Source organism: Prionailurus bengalensis, chromosome X (genome assembly GCF_016509475.1).
Source record: "Prionailurus bengalensis isolate Pbe53 chromosome X, Fcat_Pben_1.1_paternal_pri, whole genome shotgun sequence".
NCBI classification, from domain to species: Eukaryota; Metazoa; Chordata; class Mammalia; order Carnivora; family Felidae; genus Prionailurus; species Prionailurus bengalensis.
Genome location: NC_057361.1, coordinates 63,647,390 through 63,673,769, shown reverse-complemented (window position 1 = coordinate 63,673,769; position 26,380 = coordinate 63,647,390). Strand labels below are relative to the sequence as shown.

The 26,380-nt window shown below is 35.3% G+C and overlaps 1 protein-coding gene across 11 annotated transcripts in view; it reads left to right on the top strand.

The window, feature by feature from the left end:
* Positions 1-26,380, top strand: part of ATRX (ATRX chromatin remodeler) — a 313,439-nt gene that overhangs the window by 80,907 nt on the left and 206,152 nt on the right. For 5 of the 11 annotated variants that reach the window (XM_043570140.1, XM_043570136.1, XM_043570135.1 and 2 more), the window contains 7 exons: positions 495-550; positions 1,486-1,538; positions 2,427-2,551; positions 5,233-5,346; positions 11,402-11,511; positions 13,154-13,221; positions 14,010-17,086. In XM_043570140.1, coding sequence (XP_043426075.1) covers positions 495-550; positions 1,486-1,538; positions 2,427-2,551; positions 5,233-5,346; positions 11,402-11,511; positions 13,154-13,221; positions 14,010-17,086 — 3,603 coding nt within the window. The remainder of the gene's footprint in view (positions 1-494; positions 551-1,485; positions 1,539-2,426; positions 2,552-5,232; positions 5,347-11,401; positions 11,512-13,153; positions 13,222-14,009; positions 17,087-26,380) is intronic. The other 6 variants (XM_043570141.1, XM_043570138.1, XM_043570144.1 and 3 more) reach the window with 3 other exon arrangements.

Genomic DNA, 26,380 nt, shown 5'->3' with positions numbered 1-26,380 from the left:
TTTGGCTTAGCATAATATTCCTCTAGTTCCATCCATATTGATGTAAATGGGAAGATTTCATTCTTTTTGATGACTGAGTAGTATTCGTGTGTGTGTGTACACATGTACATTTGGGGTTTTTCCTTAGTTTGATTATTGTTAGTGTTGCTACAGACATCAGGGTACATGTACCCCTTCAAATCTGTATTTTTGTATCCTTTGGGTAAATACCTAGTAGTACAATTAATTGCTGGGTCGTATTTTTAACTTTTTTAAAACTTTTTTTAACTTTTCGAGGAATCTCCATACTATTTTCCAGAGTGGCTGCACCATTTTGCATTCTCACCAACAGTGTAAGAAGGTTTCTTTTAGGAATATTTTAATGTAAATAATGTATTACTAGTACTGTTGTACTTCATAGATTGAAAAATGGGTTCATGGAGTTGCAGATATTGGTGTTCTGTTTCATGATGCTTTGAAGAGATAAATAAAGTTTTTATTTCTTCTCTTTTAAGAAAAAAACAGTGGTTCTGGAAATAACTCGGATATGATGGAAAACAGCAAGGAAGAGGTGAGACTAATTTGAAACATCTAAAATATATTTATTAATTATTAATAACTAACTAGAGTGTATATAATCAAATTGCTTCTGTTTAGTACATGCATGTGTTTAAGTTTATTGTTATACCCAACTATTATGATACTTCATTTTGCATAGTTTTTTTTTTAGAAGGTGTTCATTGTTTTTATTATTGTGTGTTTCACTTTAGCAATATACCTAAAGTTGTGTATTTCACTTTAGCAATATACCTAAAGTTAGACAACTAAAGGCTTGCTAACAGATAGGTATTTGAACGTTATTATATTGCAGTAGTGACACTCAAGGTGATTGTTTATGAACATGACTCCATGGTTCTGAGAGTTCTCAAAACTGGATATTTAGAGTATCTTAAGCATTATTATAGGAACCCATTCTGAGGTCCTTTACCTGGGATACCCAGGCATAGTTTTGAGATTTTTTCCACCTAGTATAAAAAATTTAATTCAAGAAATATACTGATTATTACTGGCACAATGAAGGTAAATTTAGTATCTCAAAGAGAATCATAGAAGGTACTTTGTGCCATATGTTGGGATAGAGAAAATGACACATTTTTTTACATCCTCAAAACTCCCTGTCTGTTGTGATCTGATTACTTCTATACCTTTATTTTGTCTTTGTTGACTTGGGCAAAAGTCATGATATAGCAGTGCATTCTTACCTACCCTACAAAATTCAACAGTAATAATTTAATTTAAAAAATGAACCAGAAAATTAATCTTAATCTAAGGAAGCCTGAGAATAAATGAATTAGTTTTTGAAGTTCCTTTTATAAAAATGTTTTAGGCATAAAAGTAATACTCTTTATATCACTATATCAGAGATCTTGGTAAAGGGAAATAGTTAATTGTAGGGATGTTTCTTTGATAATTGTATTCACTTTTAAATTTATTTCTCACATTTAGGGAGCTAGCTCTTCGGAAAAATCCAAATCATCGGGATCGTCACGATCAAAAAGGTTGGTTGATACTGAAGGGAAAACGTTTTCAGGATGTTTTATTTTCTTTTTCTAAGAATAATAATCTTTTCTAAACTTATTTCAAGCACTCTTGTTCTAATTAAGTAAACTGTTTTATATAAATGTACACATTAAAAACTGGACAGTACAGTGTAATGAATCCTCTTGTATCCATCAATTAACTTCAGTTATTGATTCATTCTTACTTTGAAATTTACTGGAATTTTCCAAGGAAGATTTATTATGCATTAGTGGCCCTTGCAAAACATAGATTATTTCTTTTAGATCATATATATATGTGCTCAAAGGACAGAGGAGAAAATGAAATGAATATCTCATGAGGCAATAATGCGTTTTTTAGGATTACGTGAAATTGTTCAGGATGGAGAAAGATAGCCATTATAATTATGAGGAAGTTATAAGAAGATCAAAGAGTGGTAAAAATACTTTTCTGTGTTAAATTGTCAAAACAAATTGTATATAAGGACCTAAACTACTTCAATCATACTATAAAGCATAATATACTGTGGAGTATAGATTTGATTAGAAGTTCACAGTTTATTGTATTGGGCATTTGTTGTCTCTTACCAGTAGGAATGTCTCTTAATAAACACAACTTGCTTGTTATTATTCTCTAAAGTGGTGATTTTTAAAGAGGAGTTCCCTTCATGATCCCCCCGGTAGCTTTTTCAGAATGAACATACCATGGTCCTACCCCAGACCTACTGAGTCCTAATTTTCTGTAATACGGTACAGAGATGTGTGCTTCCCCAGGTGAGTCTGATGTGTATTTCTGGTTAAGAGCCACTGTTCAATATAACATGTTCTTTGGGTAGTTTTCCAATTGTAAGAAATGCCCATAATTCTGTGGACTTAATTCTTTCATAGGAAACCTTCAATTGTGACAAAGTATGTTGAATCTGATGATGAAAAACCTTTGGATGAAACTGTAAATGAAGATGCTTCTAATGAAAATTCAGAAAATGATATTACTATGCAAAGCTTGCCAAAAGGTAATGTGTATTAATTTTTCATATGAAGTTAAAGTTGAAATGTGTTTTTAAATGTCGTTATTATAAAATTAAGAACTTGATTATTGTTTAGCTGTGTGTAAGGGAACAAAACTAGCATCTTAATAGTGGTGGTCTGGAGATGTATTAGAATGGTAATGATAATGTATGTTATTGAGGTTAAAAACTTAGACTGCAGTCAGCTCTGAAAAAGAATAAAACTTATTTCCTCTTTCCATTGGGTTTTAGAAAAGGGATTTTAGTTTCCAAATAATATTTGAATGTGGAGGTTAGTTTAAAAGTTTAAACTAAGTTTTGGTTCAAATTTAAATATGCTTGCTATATAGGAAAACATAATATTCTGAAAACTTTAAAAAGACATTTAAAGTCTGGTTTAATCTTACTGCATTCTTAAATTCTCTAAGACTAAAAGCTGAAGTTAATTATCAAAGATAGATGTATTTTTTTTAAGTTTTATCTCTTTAAAAAGCCTTGTCACATACCTTTCAACTGTTGCAGTTCTGATCTCAAAAACCTCATTCTTTAGATTGAGGTAAGACAAAGCCAAATGAAAATCTTGGAAGTTTCATAGCCCAAGTCTGAGAGCAGTATGATTATATGATAAGAGTAATGACAAAGGTCTTGGTAATTTCATGGTGTTTCAGAGTCAAAAGTTTCAATATTTTTTCTTTATTAATATGTTTAAGGCTCTTAGCAGATTTTTCCAATTTATCCTCACAGATCATTTATTGTAGTGTTTACTAAACTTTGTTTTCTGTCTACATTTATATTTTTGTGACACAGATTTTGATTATGAAAGTTTAAAAAAATCGTGGGAAGGAGCGTAAGACATTGCTTGACCAGGACAAATTAGGAGTTATAGTAGATGAGAGGTGAAATAAGGAAAAGGAATGAATGAAAGGAAGAAGATAGAAGGAAAATTGGTGGGCCTACCATTTACTTGGCTTTGCATATCATTTATGACAATTTTACACAATGGTTGGTGGCTTAGGGCAGAAACAGCTAATATGGGAGTGTGAGTCCCATAGGCAGTGACTCACCTTGGATTGTTACATTCCTAGTGGTTGTCACTGGGAGTCCTTACGATGGCCACTGGGTGAGCTAAGAAATAGGAATTCAAATCTTTCTTTAAATGATACTGTGGAAGAAAGTTGGTATGGGATGTTTCTAACCTGAAATTAGATGAAATTAGGTGAAATTCTCTTCCACCAAGCCAAAAATAGACCTGCTTCATAAGGTAGAATTTGGGTGATGATAATTATTATTATAGTATATTGAGTATATATAGGTACCAGACTCTTATAGAACTAACTCATTTAATCTGCAGACCAATACTGTAAGGTAGTTTCTACTTGTAGAGATTAAGGAACAAATTCAGAGCTCAAGGTACTTTTTCAGCTTTAAATTGAGAAACTAAGATTTGAACCCAGGTCTGCCTGAATCCAAAGCTAGGGAGTATTCTTTCTACTCTATTGTTTTGCTTCCATTTAGAGAAGAATCTTCAGAAATAATTCTATTTTTTGTTAATTATAAATCTTTAGCTTTTCAAATGCCATGGCTTCTCTGAGAGTATATATGTGAAATGGTTATTGTAAATAAAGGTTTTTTTTGTGTGTGTAGATTATTTAAATTCACTAGTTTGTAAAACTCAGTCCTCTATGCCTGCTTGCCTCCACCTTTTTTATGGAGACTCAGAAATACATATAACTAGAGGCTCTACCTTGCCAAAATCTACTTGCTTGCTAAATAACATAGGCCCGTATTTCAGGGAGACCACCCCTGACAGCTACCAGGTTTTACTTTCTTAATTATTGCCAATAATGCCCAATTACTAAGCCCAGCAATGTAGGTGAACGTGATACCTGGACCCTTTTTACTATGCTCCTGCTTTATTTGCTCTTGAGAGATTATAATGAAAACTTAAATTAACAACCTGTCTTCTCAGTTTATGTGTTTTGTATCTAAGAAAGTACATTCTTTCTAAATTATTCCATAGAAATCAACAATTGATCTCACTCTACAGCTTATTGTTAGAGCACTTGAACTTAAGTATCTTAAGGCAGTCTTCTGTTTAAGACTCTTTAAGGACTTTTCAGGGTACTGAAACTTTGACATACTAGTTGGGAAATGCCTCAGAATAGGTATAGCAGTAATAGCAGAATTAACTTCTCGCATTGCCTCCCACTATCCTCCCCCAAAGCGATATAAAAAAAAAACCCTTAAAAATCTTTTTCTGAGTTTGTGATTTGTATTATGAGAAGAATAGGATGTCGTTTTAAAATTTTCCTTCTGGTCCTTCTATTGTATAAACTCTTTTGGAACTTAGCATGGGTGTTCATACTCAAACGCAGTTTTTTGTGATAGGCAGTGTAAAAATTCAGAACTGGGCTGAGGCCTTCTACTTTATTCACACATTTCTGTTGTAATCAGTTCATAATACCCCCACTCTATTAATTATATTCCAACAAGTAATCTGATTGCTGACACCTGGCCCTTTTATATTTCCCTGTTTTATTTACTCTTGAGAGGTCCTTATACAAGTATTGAAAGCTTGAAAGAGACAAAATTATGTACCAGCAATGTTGGCTTTATCTGAACTGAAGTCTTGCACTTCACTTGCACATTTAATATGTGTAATGGTTTTTTAAATGAAATCATTCTAGGTACAGTGATTGTACAACCAGAGCCAGTGCTGAATGAAGACAAAGATGATTTTAAAGGGCCTGAATTTAGAAGCAGAAGTAAAATGAAAACTGAAAATCTCAAAAAACGCGGAGGTAAATACAAGTGAAAATGAAAACATGAATTTAAATTGCTGTTTATGACCATATTGGAAAATCTGATGTGCTCATTAAAAATACCTCCACTTTTCTGCCCATTGTTTATTAAAAGCACTACTTAAAAATAACTTCTGTTTCTCTCTGAGCTCTGAAGCAGAAAAGGTTAAACACCATTTATCAAAATACCTTTGCCTTCAGTGGCTATAAAGTTATCTCAAGAAGCTTAGCATTTCCTCCTTATACATGTTAGTTCTGTGATGCCTATATGCCAAAATACCATGTGTTCCCTCTCACTCTGAAAGAATTTCAGATTTGGACAATACCTTGCCTGTGGCCTTCGGGTAACTTTATGTATATCTAATACATTGTTTTACAGAGTTACCTGTGCATTAGTGTTGTTTGGGGTGCTTATTAAAAATGCAAGTCCCTTGACTCCACTCCTAACACATTAGAATTTTTGTCACTGATGTCAAGAATGAGCCCCATTTTGTTCTTTCCTACATTAAAGTTGGAGATCAATTGATGTAAGGATAATGTAGAGATGAGTAGGAAGGAGAAGGGAGCTAGAACTATAACCTTCCCTCCACCTGTCTGAGCCATCTCTTCTTTTGTCTGTCTACACCCGCACTTGTACACGCACCATGTTGGCTAATCATCTGTAGAAAGTTAGCATAAGGAGGATTCGTTTAGAAATTTATGTCAGTGGAGTATGTTTCCCATTCGTTTCTGCATGATTTTTAAATAGTGCCGTATTTTTGGGCAGATTAACAGAGCCAGAATCTATGCCTATAACAGGAATGAATCTCTAAAAAATAGAACATGACACTAAATTTCTAAGTAGAAGTATAATGGAAGCATGTCTGTTTAATATTTATTATTTCACTTGTGAAATTATAGAATAGTAGTTATATTGGTGAAATTTTGTATAGATTATTATTTCAGTGCTATATGATTATCTTGATGGAATTAAAAAATATATCTGTATTTGTTATATATTTTGTCAGATTAAATAATTCATTAGGTTGTTGGAGAAAATCAAGGGAATGTTGTTTAGTCTTCTGTCCACAAGGGGGTGTTCTGCTCCTTTCAAGCGTGTGGAAGATTTATTGAGAATGTAGTTCATAGTAGGGAAACTGTCATTGCAGCAACAGAGCTCACCAAAGCTAAATAGTTTTCTTTAAAAAAAATTTTTTTTTAATGTTTATTTATTTTTTGAGAGAGAGAGAGAGAGAGCGAGCAGGGGAGGGGCAGAGAGAGAGGGAGACACAGAATCCAAAGCAGGCTCCAGGCTCTGAGCTCTCAGCACAGAGCCCGACGCGGGGCTCGAACCCATGAACCGTGAGATCAAGACCGGAGCAAAGTCGGATGCTTAACCGACTGAGCCACCCAGGCGCCCCTAAATAGTTTTCTTAAAACAAGAATCAGCAAGTAGAAGGTGATTGATGTAGGGATCAGTAGCAAGAGTCTAGAGGACAGATAACTACGTGTACTGCATTGTGTCAAAATTAATATCTAAGTGGTGTCTTTTGGGAAGGACTCTGGAGCAGTCAGTGTCTAGAATGTGTGTAAGGACAAAAAGGAGAATGAAAAAAGAACCATAGTTGTTGGGGAGGGTGTACTTAATGCCACTTCACAGTGCTGCTGGTGTTTGGTCTGAGCTGGTATGTTTCTGGAACATTTTATTGAGTGTTCTGTGTAGTAATGTTTATATCATGTTAATGAAATATGTATGTTTATAGCCATATAGTAGCACCTAAAGCTCTCATGTTAATTTTTGTCTTAATCATTTGCTACATCTTTAAGCTGTCAGAAGTCACATGGGAAATTTAACTGTGTTTACTAGTATGCACGTGTATGAATAAACTAGTGATCTTAGGTACTGAATTGCTAGTTAATATTCAAACTTCCTAGGAAAGTTAATTCTATAATTGAAGCCTAATTTAGGAAATGATCAAGAAAGTAAACTGTTTATAAAGTAATCTTACATTGGTTGGAAACAAAATTAAACCTAAAGATATAGCTATATGGACCATTTCAGGAGACACTTAAAAAAAATACCATAGCCTATTTTGACATCCTTTCCCCCATTTTGTTAGAAAGTTTATTTTACATCTGATTTTTCTATCTGGCACAATAATTTTGTTCTTTTCTTTTTATTTCTTTTTATTTTATTTCACATTCCAGTATAGTTAACATACAGTGTTATTTTAGTTTCGGGTATACAATATAGTGTTTCAACAGTTTCATACATCACCCAGTGCTTATCATGACCAGTATACTCCTTAATCCCTATCACCTATTTTATGAATCCTTGCACCTACCTCCCCTCTGGTAACCATTAGTTTGTTCTCTATAGCCAAGAGTCTGTTTCTTGGTTTCTCTCTCTCTTTCTTTTGCTCATTTTTTTTCTCTTAAATTCTTCATATGGGTGAAATCATATGGTATTTGTTTTTCTCTGACTTACTTTGTTTAGCATCATACTTTCTAGCTCTATCCATGTCATTGCAAATGGCAAGATTTCATTCTTTTTTATGGCTGAGTAACATTCCATTATGTATATATACCATATCTTCTTTATCCATTCATCTATCAGTGGAAACTTGGGCTGCTTACATAATTTGGCTATTTTAAATTATGCTTCTATAAACAGGGGTACATGTGTCTCTTCGAATTAGTGGGTGATTTTTTTTTTTGTATTTTGGGGGTAAATACCCAATAGTGTGATTACTAGATCGTAGGGTAGTTCTATTTTTAACTTTTGATGAATTTCCATACTGTTTTCCACAGTGAGTGCACCAGTTTGCATTCCCACCAACAGTGCAAGAGGGTTCCTTTTTCTCTGCATCCTTGTCAACACTTTTTTTCTTGTGTTTTTGATTTTAACCATTCTGACAGATGTGAGATGATAGCTCATTGTATTTATTATGATTTGCATTTCCCTGAGTGATGTTGAATGTCTTTTCATGTGTCTGTTGAAATCTGGATCATGTGTCTGTTGAACATCTTTGGAAAAATGTCTGTTCATGACCTATGCCCATTTTTTAAATAGATTATTTTTTTTTGAGTGTTGAGTTTTAGAAGTTCTTTATATATTTTAGATAATAACCCTTTATTGGTTATGTCATTTGCAAATATCTTCTCCCATTCTGTAGGTTGTCTTTTAGTTTTGTTGATTGTTTCCTTTGCTGTGCAGAAGCTTTTTATTTTGATGTAGTCCCAATAGTTTTGTTTGTTTGTTTGTTTTTGCTTTTATTTCCCTTGCCTCAGGAGACATATCTCGAAAAATGTTGTGACAGCTCATGTCAAGAGACATTAGTACCTGTGCTCTCTTCTAGGATTTTTTTTTTGTTAAAGATTTTATTTTTAAGTAAGCTTTGTACCCAACAAAGGGCTGGAACTCACAACCCTGAGATGAAGAGTTGCATACTCCACTGGCTGAGCCAACTAGTTTGTTTTGTGTGTGGTGAAAGAAAGTGGTCCAGTTTAATTCTTTGCATATAGATGTCCAGTTTTCCCAGCACCATTTGTTGAAGAGACTTTTTTTCTACTGGATATTCTTTCTTGCTTTGTCAAAGATTAATTGACCATATAATTACGGATTTATTTCTGGGTTTTCTGTTCTGTTCTATTGATGTATTATGTGTCTGTTTTTGTGCCAGTACCATGCTCTTTTGATTACTACAACTTTGTAATATGACTTAAGTGTGGAATTGTGATACCTTCAGCTTTGCTTTTCTTTTCAAGATTGCTTTGGCTATTCAGGGTCTTTTGTGGTTCCATACAAATTTTTGAATTCTTCTAGTGTGTGAAAATGCTGGTGGTATTTTGATAGAGATTGCATTAAATCTGTAGATTGCTTTGAGTAGTATAGACATTTTAACAATATTTGTTCTTCCAATCCATTAGCATGGAATGTTTTTCCATTTCTTTGTGTCATCTTCAGGTTTTTAATTAATGTTTTATAGAATTTTGTTTTATTTAAATCTATTAAAATGTATTGAGCCCAGAAATGAAAATGCCTCTTTTCCATTTCTACACTATGTTATAACCATTAAGATATTTCACAACTAAAAATAAAAGTTTAAAATATATGCATATAGAAACAAGTACAAAAAGTAACCTTTGACCATTATTCAGTATTTGGTTCACATCTCCCTTAAATGAAATACTGGTTCAGTCCTACTCCTCTATTTCCTCCTCCTCCTCCCACCCCTCTAATAATGATTATTCTGAAGTTTCTATTCATATGCGTATTATTTTCATGCATGTTTTTATATTTTTCCTATAGATGTTTATTCACAAAGCATTTATTTTTCATTTAAAAATATACAAAATAGTGTCCTCTATTTTCTTTTGCACCATTTCACATTCAGCATTGTTTTTGAAGTGTGCCATATCAGTAAAACGTACATCTAATTTTTTATTTTCCACCGCTGTATAAAATTTTGTTATATGAGTAAACCATTATCCATATCCCAAATGGAATTTTTTTATTTTCAAAGTTTTCTAATTTCCTAAATAGTGCTGCAGTGAATATTGTGTATATGATTCTTTGTGCACATGTGGGAGAAATTCTCCAAAGGATCACTGAGTTTTGATTATTGAGTGATATACGTGCAAAAAGCACATAGAAGATGTTTAATATTTATTATGTTAACATTGGATGAATATTCATATTCTAGCTTTTGTTAGTGTATCTGAATTCAATCATTATTTGAAATTAAGTACACTGTGTATTTGTTTCTACTAAAACAAATACGGAATGAATCCTCAAGATCAAACACTGATGTAGGACAGTTTGATTTAAAATAAAATATTAGCAACTTACATAGTGAGTCTTCAAATTTTCTATATTGTCTGGAAAAGTATGATGGTGCCCTTAAAACTTGTTTAAACTTTTTTAACTTCTGCAAATAAGAATATTTGTGATAATGTTTGGGTCCATAGTGTCTTGCACATAAAGAGTAAGAAAAAAACCAAAATAGAATATTAAAAGGTGAGAAATATATGTGTTGTTTTGTCTTTTATTTAGATATAGAGATAGTTTATTATTCTTCTAATCATCTTTTTATTTGTGAATGCAGGCGTTTTTATTGGCCTGTTTAGAATCCTAATCTACCATGTTACTTGTATCAAGGTCTTGGTTGCACATCAGAACCATCAATAAAACTAAAAAAAAAATGTCCAGGGGATTCTCAGAGGTTTAGGGGTGTAATGGCTGTCTCTGCTTTTAAAAAGTTTTTTCAGAGAGGATTCTGATGTTCAGCTTAGATTGTGAAACACTGCTCAAGGCAGAACTAGGGACAAGAGTAAGGCAGAAGAGGTTTCCTCTTTGTCATGTTAGGTTATCTTCAGTCTGTTTTCCTGCAAACACTGTCTTTCTCGGGTTTTGCTGCCAAGATAGATATACGTGCAAGTCTTATTTGTCCTTATTTGGAAATAGACCATGCTGATTTGGAGTGGATAGTGAAATTGACATGGAAGGCAGGTTAATGGGAATTATAGTGAAGTAATCTGAGGGAGATGGGGATGGTATTGAAGTAATCTGAGGAAAGAAATTGGTAATTTAAAATTGTCAGGTTTTCACACACTATACTGGAAGAGTCTATGCAGATATTTTTATTTTAAGGATAAAAAATTAATGGCATATCTAACTTAAGTATAAGGTTACAAAAGACTTACATGTATATCACTTGCTTCCCTGTTCATTAAGAACTGATAATTAATTTATTTGCAAAGCAATAGCAAAATGAAAAAGAGCTCTTGATCCCTATTTTTAGAACTTCTCTTACGGAGTTTTTATCAAGTTGTTGTGGGAAATAAGATTTGCATCTAAAGGAAACAGATTAGTATTTCTAGTTCTAGAATTTGCTAAGGTTGTCATGTTTTAGTAAGTCCATAAAATTATTACCTTTTGTGGCCAAAATGTCACTTTTCTAAGGATTCTGAAGTATTTAATTTCCAATGTAAAAGTAGCACAATGCTGACTAAAGTAAATATCTTTTTTTATGTGTGTGTGTATGTGTGAATAATGGTCACTCCTTTCTCCTAGAAGATGGGCTTCATGGGATTGTGAGCTGCACAGCTTGTGGACAGCAGGTCAATCATTTTCAAAAAGATTCCATTTATAGACATCCTTCACTGCAAGTACTTATTTGTAAGGTATGTAATCATCTGTTTATAATTCATTCCACAAATATTTGAATGCTTACTATATGTTAGACTTTTGGTTCACATTGATGAAGAAGATGGAAATGGTCTCTGTCTTTGGAGGACTTAAACTGTAGTGGAGAAGACAGACAGACCAAAAAGCCGAATAAGTGACACGATAGGGGGAATACTATGTACTATGGGAACACACCAGAAGCCTGTGTAATTTGGAGTTGGGTAGGGGGACTTTATAATGGAGAATGATATAAGCTGATATCTGGAATATAAATACGAATTAGCCTGGTGCAGTGGGATTGGTTCAGCATATTCTAAGCAGAGGCAACATGGTATTCAAAGACTGATAGGTGAAGGGGAGCATGGTGTGTTGGCAAATCTGAAGAGTTTATGTGTGTACACATGTGTTTTATAACCTATGAATTCGGGTTAACCAAATCTAAGCTTTCTACATGGGACAAGGTTTTGTCACAAGATAATAGAATTAAAAATGCTTCATATGTGTTGAAGACAGTTTTAACATTCTGTGTATATTCTTTTATTAGTAATACCTTGGAGTTAATTTTAAGTATCTATAATATTAAGGTTATGGTTTCCCTAACTCATTATTGCTAAGATTAATTCTGTGTTAGTGTCCCAACAAAATGCCTCCTTGAAATGCAGGGGCAGACCAGATTTTCCTCAGAATTCCAATTCTGGATCATTCATTATTTGAATTGTTGATATACACCTACTTAAATGGACTAAATTTACTTTCTCCTTTAGTAATTTGTGTCACTCCATTCTTTGAATTCAGTTTAGCCAGGAGCCTATTTATGGGACATGTTTTAGCTTCTAGTTTTCAAATGTGGTAACTGAATTTTATATTCCTGGATTTGTAATGTGCATTTCCTTTCTCTTATATATATAATTGATGTTTTTCCAAGGACCAGTCTGTTGAGCCTAGCCCAATTCAGTAATCAGTACTTTTCAACACTGGGCATGGAACCTAACCTTTTTCCAGTCTTAGTGAAAACGAATTTAAAGTCCGTGGGACTTGGACTTGAATACCAGCATTGGCTCTTAACTAGTTGTATGACTTTAGAAAATTTATTTACGTATTAATGATAATGAATCTTAGCCTTTTCTCTCAAATTGGGTGTAATACCTCCTGTCTTCCATAATAAGGGCTTGAGATTTAAAGGGAATGTAGCTTAATGTACGATAATGTTGTTTAGCTGTATACATAGTAACTGTTGATATATGAAGACTATTAAATTCATTAAGTAGCAGCAACATCTAATGCATTTTTATGTAGAGGTTTAGTAGCTAGTTGTATGGGATCAGAAATTTGCTTTACCAAAATCTTCTATAAATTTTATATAAGGAATAGTGGTACTTGATGATATGGAAATCTATTTCAAGGAATTAATTTTCTTGAGATATTTCTATGTCTGGAAATATTAGAATACTACCCCAGCATTGGGCAGTGCAGTGTTTTTGCTTTTATTCTCTAAAACACACACACACACACACACACACACACACACACACACACTCCCTTTACTTTTTTTTAATGACTTAAAAATAAAGTTTTTGTCCATTATGAATGTTATTCATTTTGAATTTAAAATTTCCCCTTCCCCTTTTCTTTTAATAGAATTGCTTTAAATATTACATGAGTGATGATATTAGCCGTGACTCTGATGGAATGGATGAACAATGTAGGTAGGTAATAAATCATGATGAGCTAAAATTCAGTACTGTCTACTTTCTTGGGGGAAATTCTTACATAGTATGTTATTAGATCCATTTTTTATAGTATCATCATTGATGTATCTAATGGAAGGTTATTTTTTTCCACAAAACCTTCAGTTTATGTCTCTTTTAAGTTTCCAATAAAGAATAGGCAGATGATCCAAATAACTTTACTATTAAAATTCCTGGCATGAAATTTTAAGTTGCTTTAAATTTTTTTAATGTTTATTTATTTTTGAGAGAGAGAGAGAGAGAGAGAGAGAGAGAGAGACAGAGTGTGAGCAGGAGAGGGGCAGGGAAAGAGGGAGACACAGGATATGAGGCAGGCTCCAGGCTCTGAGCTGTCCACACAGAGCCCGATGCCGGGCTCGAACCCACAAGCTGTGAGATCATGACGTGAGCTGAAGTTGGACGTGTAACCACTAAACCACCCAGGCACCCCTAAGTTGCTTTAATAATGAAAAAATTTAAAGTGAGAGCAATTTGAGAATAATATTTACTTTTTATTTTTTTATTTTTAGAGAGAGAGAGAGAGAGAGAGAGAAAGAGAGAGAAAGAGAGCATGAGCTGGGGAGAGGGGCAGAGGGAGAAAGAGACAGAACCTTAAGGAGGCTCCATGCTCAGCACAGAGCCCAATGCAGGGCTTGATCCCATGACCCCAGAATCATGACCTGAGGTGAAATCAAGAGTCAGAGGCTTAACTGACTGAGCCACCAGGTGCCCCTGGGAATGACATTTTAATATTTTAATAATTTCAGGTGGTGTGCAGAAGGTGGAAACTTGATTTGTTGCGACTTTTGCCATAATGCTTTCTGTAAGAAATGCATTTTGCGCAACCTTGGTCGAAAGGAGCTCTCTACAATAATGGATGAAAACAATCAGTGGTATTGCTACATTTGTCACCCAGAACCTTTGTTGGACTTGGTTACTGCATGTAATAGTGTATTTGAAAATTTAGAACAATTGTTGCAACAAAATAAAAAGAAGATAAAAGTTGACAATGAAAAGAGTAATAAAGTATATGACCATACACCCAGATTTTCTCCAAAGAAAAATAATTCAAATTGTAATGGAGAAGAAAAGAAATTAGATGATTCATGTTCTGGTACTGTAACCTACTCTTATTCAGCACTAATTGTGCCTAAAGAGATGATTAAGAAGGCAAAAAAACTGATTGAGACCACAGCTAACATGAACTCCAGTTATGTTAAGTTTTTGAAGCAGGCAGCAGATAATTCAGAAATCAGTTCTGCTACAAAGTTACGTCAGCTTAAGGCTTTTAAATCTGTGTTGGCTGATATCAAGAAAGCTCATCTTGCTTTAGAAGAAGATTTGAATTCAGAGATTCAAGCTTTGGATGCTGTAAACAAAGAGAAAAATACCAAAGAGCATAAAGTCATAGATGCTAAATCTGAAACAAAAGTACGAAAGGGAGAAAAACCCTGTGCTTTGGAAAGGAAAGATTTTTCAAAATCAGAAGCTAAACTGTCAAGAAAGCAGGTAGATAGTGAGCACATGGATCAGAGTATTGTAGTACAGGAACAAAGAGCAAATAAAAGTGCCAGTGGTGAACATAAGAAATCTGATAAAAAAGAAGAACCTCAGTATGAACCTACTAACACTTCTGAAGATTTGGATATGGATATTGTGTCTGTTCCTTCCTCAGTTCCAGAAGACATTTTTGAGAATCTTGAGACAGCTATGGAAGTTCAGAGTTCAGCAGATAATCAGGGAGATGGCAATAGTGGAACAGAGCAAGAATTGGAGAATTCTTCTGTAAAATTAAGTATTACTTCAAAAGACAACAGAGGAGGTATTAAGTCAAAAACTACAGCTAAAGTAACAAAAGAATTATATGTTAAACTCACCCCTGTTTCCCTTTCTAATTCGCCAATTAAAGGTGCTGATTGTCAGGAAGTTCCACAAGATAAAGATGGCTGTAAAAGTTCTAGTCTGAACACCAAGCCAGAGAACTGTGGACTTGGAGAGGAAAAGAATGATAATGAGCATTTGTTTGAAAGTGAAGTTCCATTACTTTCAGAAGAATCTGATCTTCGAAGATCCCCACGTGTGAAGACTACACCCTTGAGGCGACAGACAGAAACCAATCTTGCAACATCTAATTCAGATGAAGAAAGTAATGAAACAGTTAAGGAGAAACAAAAACTATCCGTTCCAATGAGAAAAAAGGATAAGCGGAATTCTTCTGACAGTGCTGTAGATAATCCTAAACCTAATAAATTGCCTAAATCTAAGCAGTCAGAGATTGTGGATCAGAATTCCGATTCTGATGAAATGTTAGCAATCCTGAAAGAGGTATCCAGGATGAGTCACAGTTCTTCTTCAGATACTGATATTAATGAAACTCATACAAACCATGAGAAGACTTTATATGATTTAAAGACTCAAACAAGGAAAGATGATAAAGGAAAAAGGAAACGAAAAAGTTCTACTTCTGGCTCAGATTATGATATTAAGAAAGGCAAATCAGCTAAAAGGTCTATAATTTCTAAAAAGAAACGACAAAACCAGTCTGAATCTTCCAATTATGACTCAGAATTAGAGAAAGAGATAAAGAGCATGAGTAAAATTGGGGCTACCAAAACAACCAAAAAAAGAGTTCCAAATAAAGAAGATTATGATTCTTCTGAAGATGAAACACACAGGAAAAAAGGAATGGATAATCAAGGGCAGAAAAGTTTGAAGATTGCACAAGAAGGATCATCTGATGATGCTGAAAGGAAACAAGAGAGAGAGAATTTCTCTTCAGCAGAAGGCACAGTTGATAAAGACAAGACCATCATGGACTTAAGAGATCGAATGTCTAAAAAGCAGCAGTCAGGTGTTTCTTCTGATGGTGCTAAGTTGCCTTCAGGGAAAGAGGAGAGTTTTAATTCTCCAGAAGACAAAAAGGTTGCTGAAACTAAAGAAAGGAGTAAGCATTTGAAAACCAAAATGGGTAAGAGAGTACAGACTGGATTACTGGACATTGCTGAGAAGTTCCCAAAGAAAGAGCAAAGTGATGAATCCTCTGAAGATGATAAAAAGCTGAGCAAAAAGGGAACTGAAGTAAAAGAAAAGAAAATTACAGATTTGAAGAAAAATGTAATTAAGATGGAACAACAGTATGAATCATCATCTGATAGCACTGAGAAATTGCCTGAGGGAGAAGAAATTTCTCGTTTTCCTAAAGGAATAAAACAAAATAAGAATGACACAACTTATGGGGAAAAGAAAAGAAAACAAATAAAAGATAAAACTTCTGAAAAGAAGGATGAATTATCTGATAAGGCTGAGAAATTACAGTGGAAAAGAGATAGTTGTGATTCTTCAGAAGATAAAAAGAGTAAGAATGGAGTATCCAGTAGAGTGAAGAAAAGGTGCAACCTGCCTGAAAAGAGTTCAACGAAGAGACGAGATTGTTCATCATCTGATACTGAGAAATATTCCATGAAAGAAGATGGTTGTGATTCTTCTGATAAGAGACTGAAAAGAATAGAACTGAAGGAAAGAAGAAATTTAAATTCAAAGAGAAATACCAAGGAAGTACATAGTGGCTCATCATCTTCTGATGGTGAGGAAAGTTCTGAAGACAATAAAAAGCTGAAGAAACAGAGAACTTCAGCTAAAAAGAAGGCAGTCAGTGTCAAGGAGAAAATGAGAAACTCCCTGAGAACAAGCACTAAAAGGAAGCAAGCTGACATTAGTTCATCATCTTCTGATATAGGAGATGACCAGAATTCTGTAGGTGAGGGGAGCAGTGATGAACAGAAAATTAAGCCTGTGACCGAAAATTTAGTGCTGTCTTCACATACTGGATTTTGCCAATCTTCAGGTATGCAAAAAATAAATAAATTTATAATTTATGATTTTACCCTCATGAATAACCACATTGTTTAATTTTCCCTGAAGCCAATCAAATGCAAGGTTACTGTTTAGGAAAAGCCCCTTTAAAAATTCTTTGAAGATTTACTCGAAAGCCTTCCTTCATTTATTTTTATGGCATCATTGGAAGGTATGCCAAATATCATTAGTATTCTGTATCAGGTATACCAGGTTTGTTGGGTAGATGACAAAATTTCTTTATCAGTGTTCTGGAGTAGTAAACAGTAGTTCATGAAGGAAAATCAGACCTGTGCCAATAGTTCTGTAGGTATATATTCATGTAATGGAGATAGTGTGTGAAAGTTTTAACTGCTTTGCCATGTATATGATTTTTTATGTAATCTCTACACCCAACACAGGGCTTGAACTCAAAACCCTAAGATCAAGAGTTGTATGCTTTTCCAACTTAGCCAGCCAGGTGCCCCTGCATATGGCTTTTTAAATTGGGTAGATTAACTTTGTGTCCAGTGAAATTCTCTGAAAACTTTAAATTTACTTCATTAAACCCATTACTGATACTTGTCAATTTTTTACTAATCACATGAACAGATGTTTCTGTTTATAACTATAACAAAAGAAAAATCCAAAAAATAGATGAATTATCTTTCTCTGAGGAGATAGAGAACTAGGACAATTAGGATTTGGGTTAACCTGTTAGTGATCCCCCCCCCCAAATAGAATTGTGAAAATAATTTCTATCATTATTGCAGTTCTTAAAAAACAGTTGTATAATAAATACACATGTCACTTGCATTGCCTTTTTTTTTTTAATCCATAAACCTGGCAGTTAACCAGGGACATGTTAAACAAATGTATTTATTCATTTAAAAAATTTATTTATATTTCAGTTCCAGCTTATGCTTAAAATACAGTGTCATATTAGTTTCAGGCGTATAATACAGTGACTCAACAACTCTATACGTTGCTCCATGCTCATCATGATAAATGTACTCTTAATCCCCTTCACCTATTTCATCCATTCCCCCACCTACCTCCCCTCTGGTAACCATCAGTTTGTTCCCTGTAGTTAAAGAGTGTGTTGTGTTTGTCTTTTTCCTTTGTTGATTGGTTTTGTTTCTTAATTCTACATATGAGAGAAATTATAAAGTATTTGTCTTTCTCTGACTTATTTTACTTAGCATTATACTTGCTTGATCCATCCATGTTGTTGAACATGGCAAAAATTCTTTTTTATGGCCCAAGTAATATTCCATTGTATATATACATACCACATCTTTAACCATTCATCTTTCATTGGACACTTGAGTTGCTTCTATAATTTAGCTATTGTAAATAATGCTGCAATAAACGTATCTTCCTGAAGTAATATTTTTGTATTCTTTGGATAAATAGTAGTAGAATTACTGGATCTTATGGTAATTCTATTTTTAATTTTTTGAGGAATGTCCATACTGTTCCACAGTGGCTGCACCAGTTTACATTCTCACCAACAGTGCATGAGGATTCCTTTTTCTCCGCATCCTGAACCAACACTTTTTATTTCTTGAGTTACTGATTTCAGTCATTCTGACAGGTGTGAGGAGATATCTCATTGTGGTTTTGATTTGCATTTCCCTGATGATAAATGATGTTGAGCATCTTGTGTGTGTATTGGCCATCTGTAGGTCTTCCTTGGAAAAATGTCTGTTTATGCATTCTGCCCTTTTTTAATTGGATTATTTGTGGGGTTTTTTTGGTGTTGAGTTGTATAAGTTTTTTATATATTTTGGATGCTAACCCTTTATCAGATATGTCATTTGCAAATGCTGTCTCCCATTCAGTAGGTTGTTTTGTAGTTTTGTTGATTGTTTTCTTTGCTGTGCAGAAGCATTTTATTTTTTTTTATTTTGATGTAGTCCTAATAGTTTATTTTTTGCTTTTTTTCCCCTTGCCTCAGAAGGCATATCTAGAAAAATGTTGCTATGGCAGATGTCAGAGAAATTACGGCCTGTGCTATCTTCAGGAGTTTTTTTAAAATTTTTAAAAATGTTTTATTTTTTTATAAAAAAATTTTTTTTTGAAGATTTTTTTTAACATTTATTTATTTTTGAGAGACAGAGGCAGAGCACGATCAGGGGAGGGGAAGACACACACACACACACACACACACACACACACACACAGAATCTGAAGCAGGCTCCAGGCTCTGAGCTGTTTATTAGCACAGAGCCCAACGTGGGGCTCAAACCCACGAACTGCAAGACTATGACCTGAGCTGAAGTTAGACACTCAACTGACTGAGCCACCCAGGCGCCTCCCCCAAATTTCTTAATATGTATTTTTTTTTCAACGTTTTTTATTTATTTTTGGGACAGAGAGAGACAGAGCATGAACGGGGGAGGGGCAGAGAGAGAGGGAGACACAGAATCGGAAACAGGCTCCAGGCTCCGAGCCATCAGCCCAGAGCCTGACGCGGGGCTCGAACTCACGGACCGCGAGATCGTGACCTGGCTGAAGTCGGACGCTTAACCGACTGCGCCACCCAGGCGCCCCTTAATATGTATTTTTAAGAGAGAAAGAGAGTGCGAGTATGAGCGAGGGAGGGGCAGAGAGAGGGAAAAACAAAACTCAAAGCAGGCTCCAGGCTCTGAGCTGTCAGCATAAAGCCTGACACAGGGCTTGAGCTTATGAGCTGCAAGATCATGAACTGAGCTGAAGTTGGATGCCTAACCGACTGAGCCACCCAGGCGCCCCTTATTTTATTTTTGAGAGAGAGAGAGAGAGAGAGAGAGAGACAGAGACAGAGACAGAGACAGAGCATGAGTGGGGGAGGAGCAGAGAGAGGGAGACACAGAGTCCAAAGCAGGCTCCAGGCTCTGCGCTGTTAGCACAAAGTCCTACATGGGGCTAGAACCCACGAATCATGAGATTACGACCTGAAGTGAAGTCGGTCACTTAACCAGATGAACCACCCAGGTATACCTCTTCTAGGATTTTTATAGTTTCAGGTCTCACATTTTAGTTTTTTAATCCATTTTGAATTTATTTTTATGGTGTAAGAAAGTGGTCCAGTTTCATTCTTTTGCATGTTTCCATCCAGTTTTTTCAGCACCATTTCTTGAAGAGATTGTCTTTTTCCTATTACATATTCTTGCCTCTGTTGAGTAAATTAATTTTGTTGATAATTAATTGACCACATAATCTTGAATATAATTCTGGGTTTTCTATCCTATTCTATTGACCTATGTGTTTATTTCTGTGCCAGTACCATACTGTTCTTGATTACTATGGCTTTGTAAATATATCTTAAATCTGGGATTGCGATACCCCACAATTTATCTTTTTCTTTCCTTAAAAAAAATTTTTTTTTAATGTTTTATTTATTTTTGAGGGGAGAGAGAGATACAGAGCGTGAACAGGGGAGGGGCAGAGAGAGAGGGAGACACAGATTCTGAATTAGGCTCCAGGCTCTGAGCTGTCAGCACAGAGCCCAATATGGTGCTTGAACCCACGAGCTGTGAGATCATGACCTGAGCTGAAGTTGGGTGCTCAACAGACTGAGCCACCCAGGCGCCCCTGATTTTCTTTTTCAAGATTGCTTTGGTCTTTCGTGGTCTCATATAATTTTAGGATTGTTCTAGTTCTGTGAAAAATGTTGGTATTTTGATAGGTGTTGCATTAAATGTGTAGATTGCTTTGGGTAGTATGGGCTTTTAGCAGTATTTATTCTCCTAGTCCATGAGCATGGAATATCTTTCCATTTGTTTGTGTCCTCTTCAATTTCTTTCATCAAAGTTGTGTAGTTTTCAGAATACAGTTCTTTCACCTCCTTGGTTAACTTCATTTCTAGGTATTTTATTAGTTTTGGTACATTGGGACAGTTTTCTTAATTTGTATTTCTGCTACATTATTAGGGTATAGAAATGCAATGGATTTCTGTACATTGATTTTGTATCATGCAACCTTATTGAATTTATGTCAATTCTAGTAGTTTTTTGGTGGAGTCTTTAGGATGTTATATATATATATATATATATATATATATATATATATAAATTCTGCAAATAGTGAGAGTTTGATTTCTTCCTTACAAATTTAGATGCCTTTCATTTGTTTTTGTTGTCTGATTGCTGTGGCTAGGGCTTCCAGTACTATGTTGAATAAAAGTGGTGAGAGTGAACATCCTTGTGTTGTTTCTGACCTTAAGGGAAAAGCTCTTAGTTTTCACCATTATGACATTAACTGTGAGGTTTTCATATATGGCCATTATTGTGTTGTGGTATGTTCCTTATACCTGCTTTTTTGAGAGTTGTTATCATGAATGGATGTTACACTTTGTCGGAAGCTTTTTCTGCATCTATTGCAATGATCGTGTGTTTCTTATCCTTTCTCTTATTGATGTGACATAAGATTGTTGATTTGAAAATATTGAACCACCTTGCAGTCCAGGAATAAATCCTACCTGATCGCGATGAATGGTTTCTTTAAAAGTATTGTTGGATTCGTTTTGCTAGTATTTTGTTGAGGAATTCTGCATCTATGTTCTTCAGCGGTATTAGCCTGTAGTTTTCTTTTAGTGGTGTCTTTGATTTTTGTATCAGGGTAATGCTGGCCTCATAGTACAAATTTGGAGGTTATTATTCTTTGTCTTCTATTGTTTTGGAATAATTTGGAATACAGAAGAACTGGTATTAACTTCTTAAAATATTTAGATTTCATCTGTGAAGCCATCCGGTCCTGGATTTTTGTTTGCTGGGAGATTTTTATTCTCTGATTCAATTTCATTGCTGGCAGTTGTTCTGTTCAAATGTTCAATTTCTTCACAATGGAGTTTTGGGAAGTTGTATGTTCTCAGAAATGTATCCATTTCCTCTAATTTGTTCAATTGTTAGCATATAATCTTTCATAATCTCTTATTATCCTTTCAATTTCTGTGGTGTCCATTATTTCTCCTCTTTAATTTTTTATTTTGTTTGAGTCCTCTCTCATTTTTTTGGTGTGTCTGATAAAGGTTTATCAGTTTTGTTGATCTTTTAAAAGAATCAGCTTCTGGTTTCATTGATCCATTGTTTTTTTTAACTATTGTTTTTGTTTATTTCTGCTCAAATCTTTATTATTTTTTCTTTTACTGGTTTTGTGTTTCATTTGTTCTTTTTGTAGCTTCTTTAGGTTTAATGTTTTTTTTAATTTATTTGAGATTTTTCTTGTTTCTTAAAGTAGGTCTGTATTGTTATAAACTTCCCTCCTAGAATAACTTTTGCTACATGCCAGAGATTTTCGACATTTTGTTTTCATTTTCATTTGTCTCCATGCATTTTTAAAAAATTTTTCTCTCTGGTATCTTGATTGACCCATTCATTTAGTAGTGTGTTATTTAACCTCCATGTATTTGTGTTCTTGCAGATTTTTTCTTGAGGTTGATTTCTAGTTTCATAGCGTTATGGTCAGAAAAGACGCATGGTATGACTTTGATCTTGTTGGATTTGTTGAAGACTTTTGTGGCCTAATCTGTGATCTAGTCTGGAGAGTGTTCCATGTTCACATGAAAAAGATTGTATTGTGCTGTTTTAGGATGGAATGTTCTGAATATATCTGTTAGATCCATCTAGTCCAAACTGTCCTTCAAAGGACTGGTTCTGTGTTGATTTCTGTGTGAGTGAGTATCCATTGATGTAAGTGGGGAGTCGAAGTACTCTGCTATTATTGTGTTATGATTGATTGCTTTCTTTATGTTTGTTATTAACTCCTTTATGTTTTTGGATGCTCTCATGTTAGATTCATAAACATTTACAGTTGTTATGCCTTCTTTTTGGATCGTAGTATTTATAATTATATGTAGTATTCTTCTTTGTCTCTTGTTACAATCTTTGTTTTAAAGTCTGTTTTTGCTGATATAAGTATTGCTACCTGGCTTTCTTTTACATCTATTTGTATGATAAATGTTTTTCTATCTCTTCACTTTCAATCTGCATGTATCTTTAAGTCAGAAATGCATTTCTTATAGGCAGCATATAGATGGGTCTTGCTTTGTTATCATTCAGTCACCCTGTGTGTTTTGGTTGGAGCATTTAGTACATTTACTTTCAAAGTAATTATTGATAGGCATTATTACCATTCTGTTACTTCTTTTGTGGTTGTTTTTGTAGTTTTTATCTGTTCCTTCTCTTGCTCTCTTCTCTCATCTTTTGCTGACTTTCATTAGTGATGTGCTTGGATTCTTTTCTCTAGTGTTTTGCATATCTATTAGTGGTTTTTTATTTGTGGTTATCATTAGATTTATATATAGCATCTTCTGCATATAGCAGTCCATATTATTATTATTTTTTAAAATTTTTTAACGTTTATTTATTTTTGAGACAGAGAGAGACAGAGCATGAATGGGGGAGGGGCAGAGAGAGAGGGAGACACAGAATCGGAAGCAGGCTCCAGGGTCTGAGCCATCAGCCCAGAGCCCGACGCGGGGCTCGAACCCACGGACCGCGAGATGGTGACCTGAGCTGAAGTCGGGCGCCCAACCAACTGAGCCACCCAGGCGCCCCTATAGCAGTCCATATTAAGTTAATGGTTGCTTAAGTTTGAATCCATTCTAAGAGCACTAAATTTTTACTCCCTCTTTTCTCCCCATGTTTTAGATATATGGTGTCCTACTGTACATCCTTTTTTTTTATGAATCCCTTTGCAGTTTTTTATTGATATACTTAATTTTACTGCTTTAGTGCTACCTACTTTTCTTACTACTAATTATGGTCTTATCTTTCCACACAGAGAATCCCCCCTCATTTTAAGTTTTTTAAAAATGTTTATATATTTTTGAGAGAGACAGGGTATGAACGGGGGGGAGGGGGGAAGGACAGAGAGAGAGGGAGACACAGAATCTGAACCAGGCTCCAGGCTCTTAGCTGTCAACACAGAGCCCGATGTGGGGCTTGAACTCATGAACCACAGGATCATGACCTGAGCTGAAGTCAGATGCTTAACTGACTGAGCCACGCTGAGAATCCCCTCTAATATTTCTTGCACAGCTGGTTTAGCCATGATGAATATCTTTAACTTTATTTGTCTAGGAAACTTTCTCTTTTCTTCTGTTCTGAATGATAGTCTTGCTGGAGACAGTATTCTATTTATTTATTCATTTATTTATTTATTTAATAGTTTGTATATTTTTGAGAGAAAGAGAAAAAGCATAAGTGGGGGAGGGGAGAGAGAGAGAGAGAGAGAGAGAGAGAGAGAGAATATCCCAAGCAGGCTCCGCACTGTCAGTGTGGAACCCTAAGTGGGGCTCGAACTCACGAACTGTGAGATCATGACCTGAGCTGAGGTCAGATGCTCAACTGACTGAGCCACCCAGGCACCCCACTGGAGAGAGTATTCTTGGTCGCAGTTTTGTTTTTCTTCAGCACTTTGAATATACATGCCCGTACCTTCTGGCCTGCAAAGTTTCTTCTGAAAAATCTGGTTATATACTTAGGAGATTTCCCTTGAATGTACCTGTTTTCTTTTCTCCTGTTCCTTTTAAAATTCTCTCTTTATCCCTACATTTTCTATTTTAATTACTATGTGTCTTGGTATAGATCTCCTTCAGTTGATTTTGTTAGGGGTTCTTTGTGCCTCCTGCTCCTGAAACTGGATGTATGTTTCTTTCCCCAGATTCAGGAAGTTTTTAGCTATTATTTCTTCAAGTAAATTTTCTGCCCCTTTTTCTTTTATATTTCTGGGATCCTTATAATGTGCTTATTACTGTGCTTGATTGTGTTAGTGAGTTCCCTAAGTGTATTTTTAGTTTTTATTTTTTTTTTCCTCCTTTTTGTTCAACTTGATTACTTTCCATTACTCTATCTTCTGGGTCACTGATTTGTTCTTCTACTTTCTCTGTTCTATTTATTCCATCTAGTATGTATTCAATTTTACTTATTGAGGTCCTCATTTCTGGTTCTTGTTTGTGTGTTCAACCTCTTTGTTGAGCATCTCACGGAGGTCCTCCTCTCTTCTTAATTCCAGTGAGTATTTTTGTCACCATTACTTTAAATTTAAATCCTCTCTCTTTGGCATATTACTTATCTCTGTTTTGTTTAGCTCTCTTGCTGTTATTTTGTCATGTTCTTTAATTTGGGAAAGACTCCTTTTTTTCCTGATTTTGTCTAATTCTCTGTGTCTTTTTCTATGTGTTAGGAATGTCAGCTGTGTCTCTTGCTTTTGTAACTAGTGGTGTTATGAAGAACTGGTCCTATAGTGCTTGGTAGGGCAGTGTCCCCTGTTCACCAGAACCTGGCACTTCTGGAATGTCTCCTGTGTGTGTGTGTGTGTGTAGAGTGTGCCCTAATTTTATGGCTGAGCCTCATTTGCCTTAAGTCCAGTCATCTCCAATGGCTCTTTTTGCCTCTGGTGGGCAGGGTTTGGTTACTGTGTTATGGTCCAGTCTGCTGTTTGCCTTGGGCTTGAGTTGAGTCAGACCAGCCATTTGACAGAGATGCCATAGCTTGGAACTGCAGGGTGTTCTCCCTGTGTTGTCTCTTTAGAAACTTTTGTTGGTAGGCCCACTGCTAAGGCTGCAGTTAGACTCTTGTGTATGGTTATATTTCCCTGTGTCTCCAGGAAGGAGTTACTTTGGAGTGGTACTGGCCACTGTTGGGGCTGCTAGCACACTGCCAGGCTTGTGCCACTGCTTTGGTTGGTCTCCCTCCAAAGATGTGTTGGCAGGGGCAGTCCGCAGAAGAACGTGGGGGTGGGGTGTGTATGGTGCCAGCAAGGTCCACGCCAGTCCCCTGTGAGGGGTGTTTTGCAGCCACCTGATAAAACTCCTGTCCAAAGGCAAGACTGGTGTGGAGGGGCAAATCCAAAGAAGAAATGGTGGGTTGGGACATGCTGTTACCAAAGGTATGTGGAGAGTGTGGGTGCTGTGCTGGTTCCCTCAGGTGTATGTGTATCTAGGCTGAGGGCAGGGTATATGTGTATGTAGGCTGGGAGGAGAATGACTCGTGCTAGCTTTTTGTTCATGCAGAAGTCTCCCAGAGATCCCTGCCCTTCCAGCACATGCTCAGGGGTTAATAAAGAAACCTCCTTCCCATATACCCTAGGCATTTTTCAAACTGCTGCTTTTATGCTGTATCTCAGTGGGGTTGTTTGTTGTGACATCTCTTTAAGGACAGGGACTCAATTTCCTGTCACCCCATGGTTCTTCCAGAGTTGAACCTGCTCATTTTTAAAATTTTGTGTGTGAAGCCCCACTGATTGTAAGTACTCAGGATGTTAGGTCCTTCTGGTTTTCATTGTTTTTTTAGTATGAAATTTATTGTCAGATTGGTTT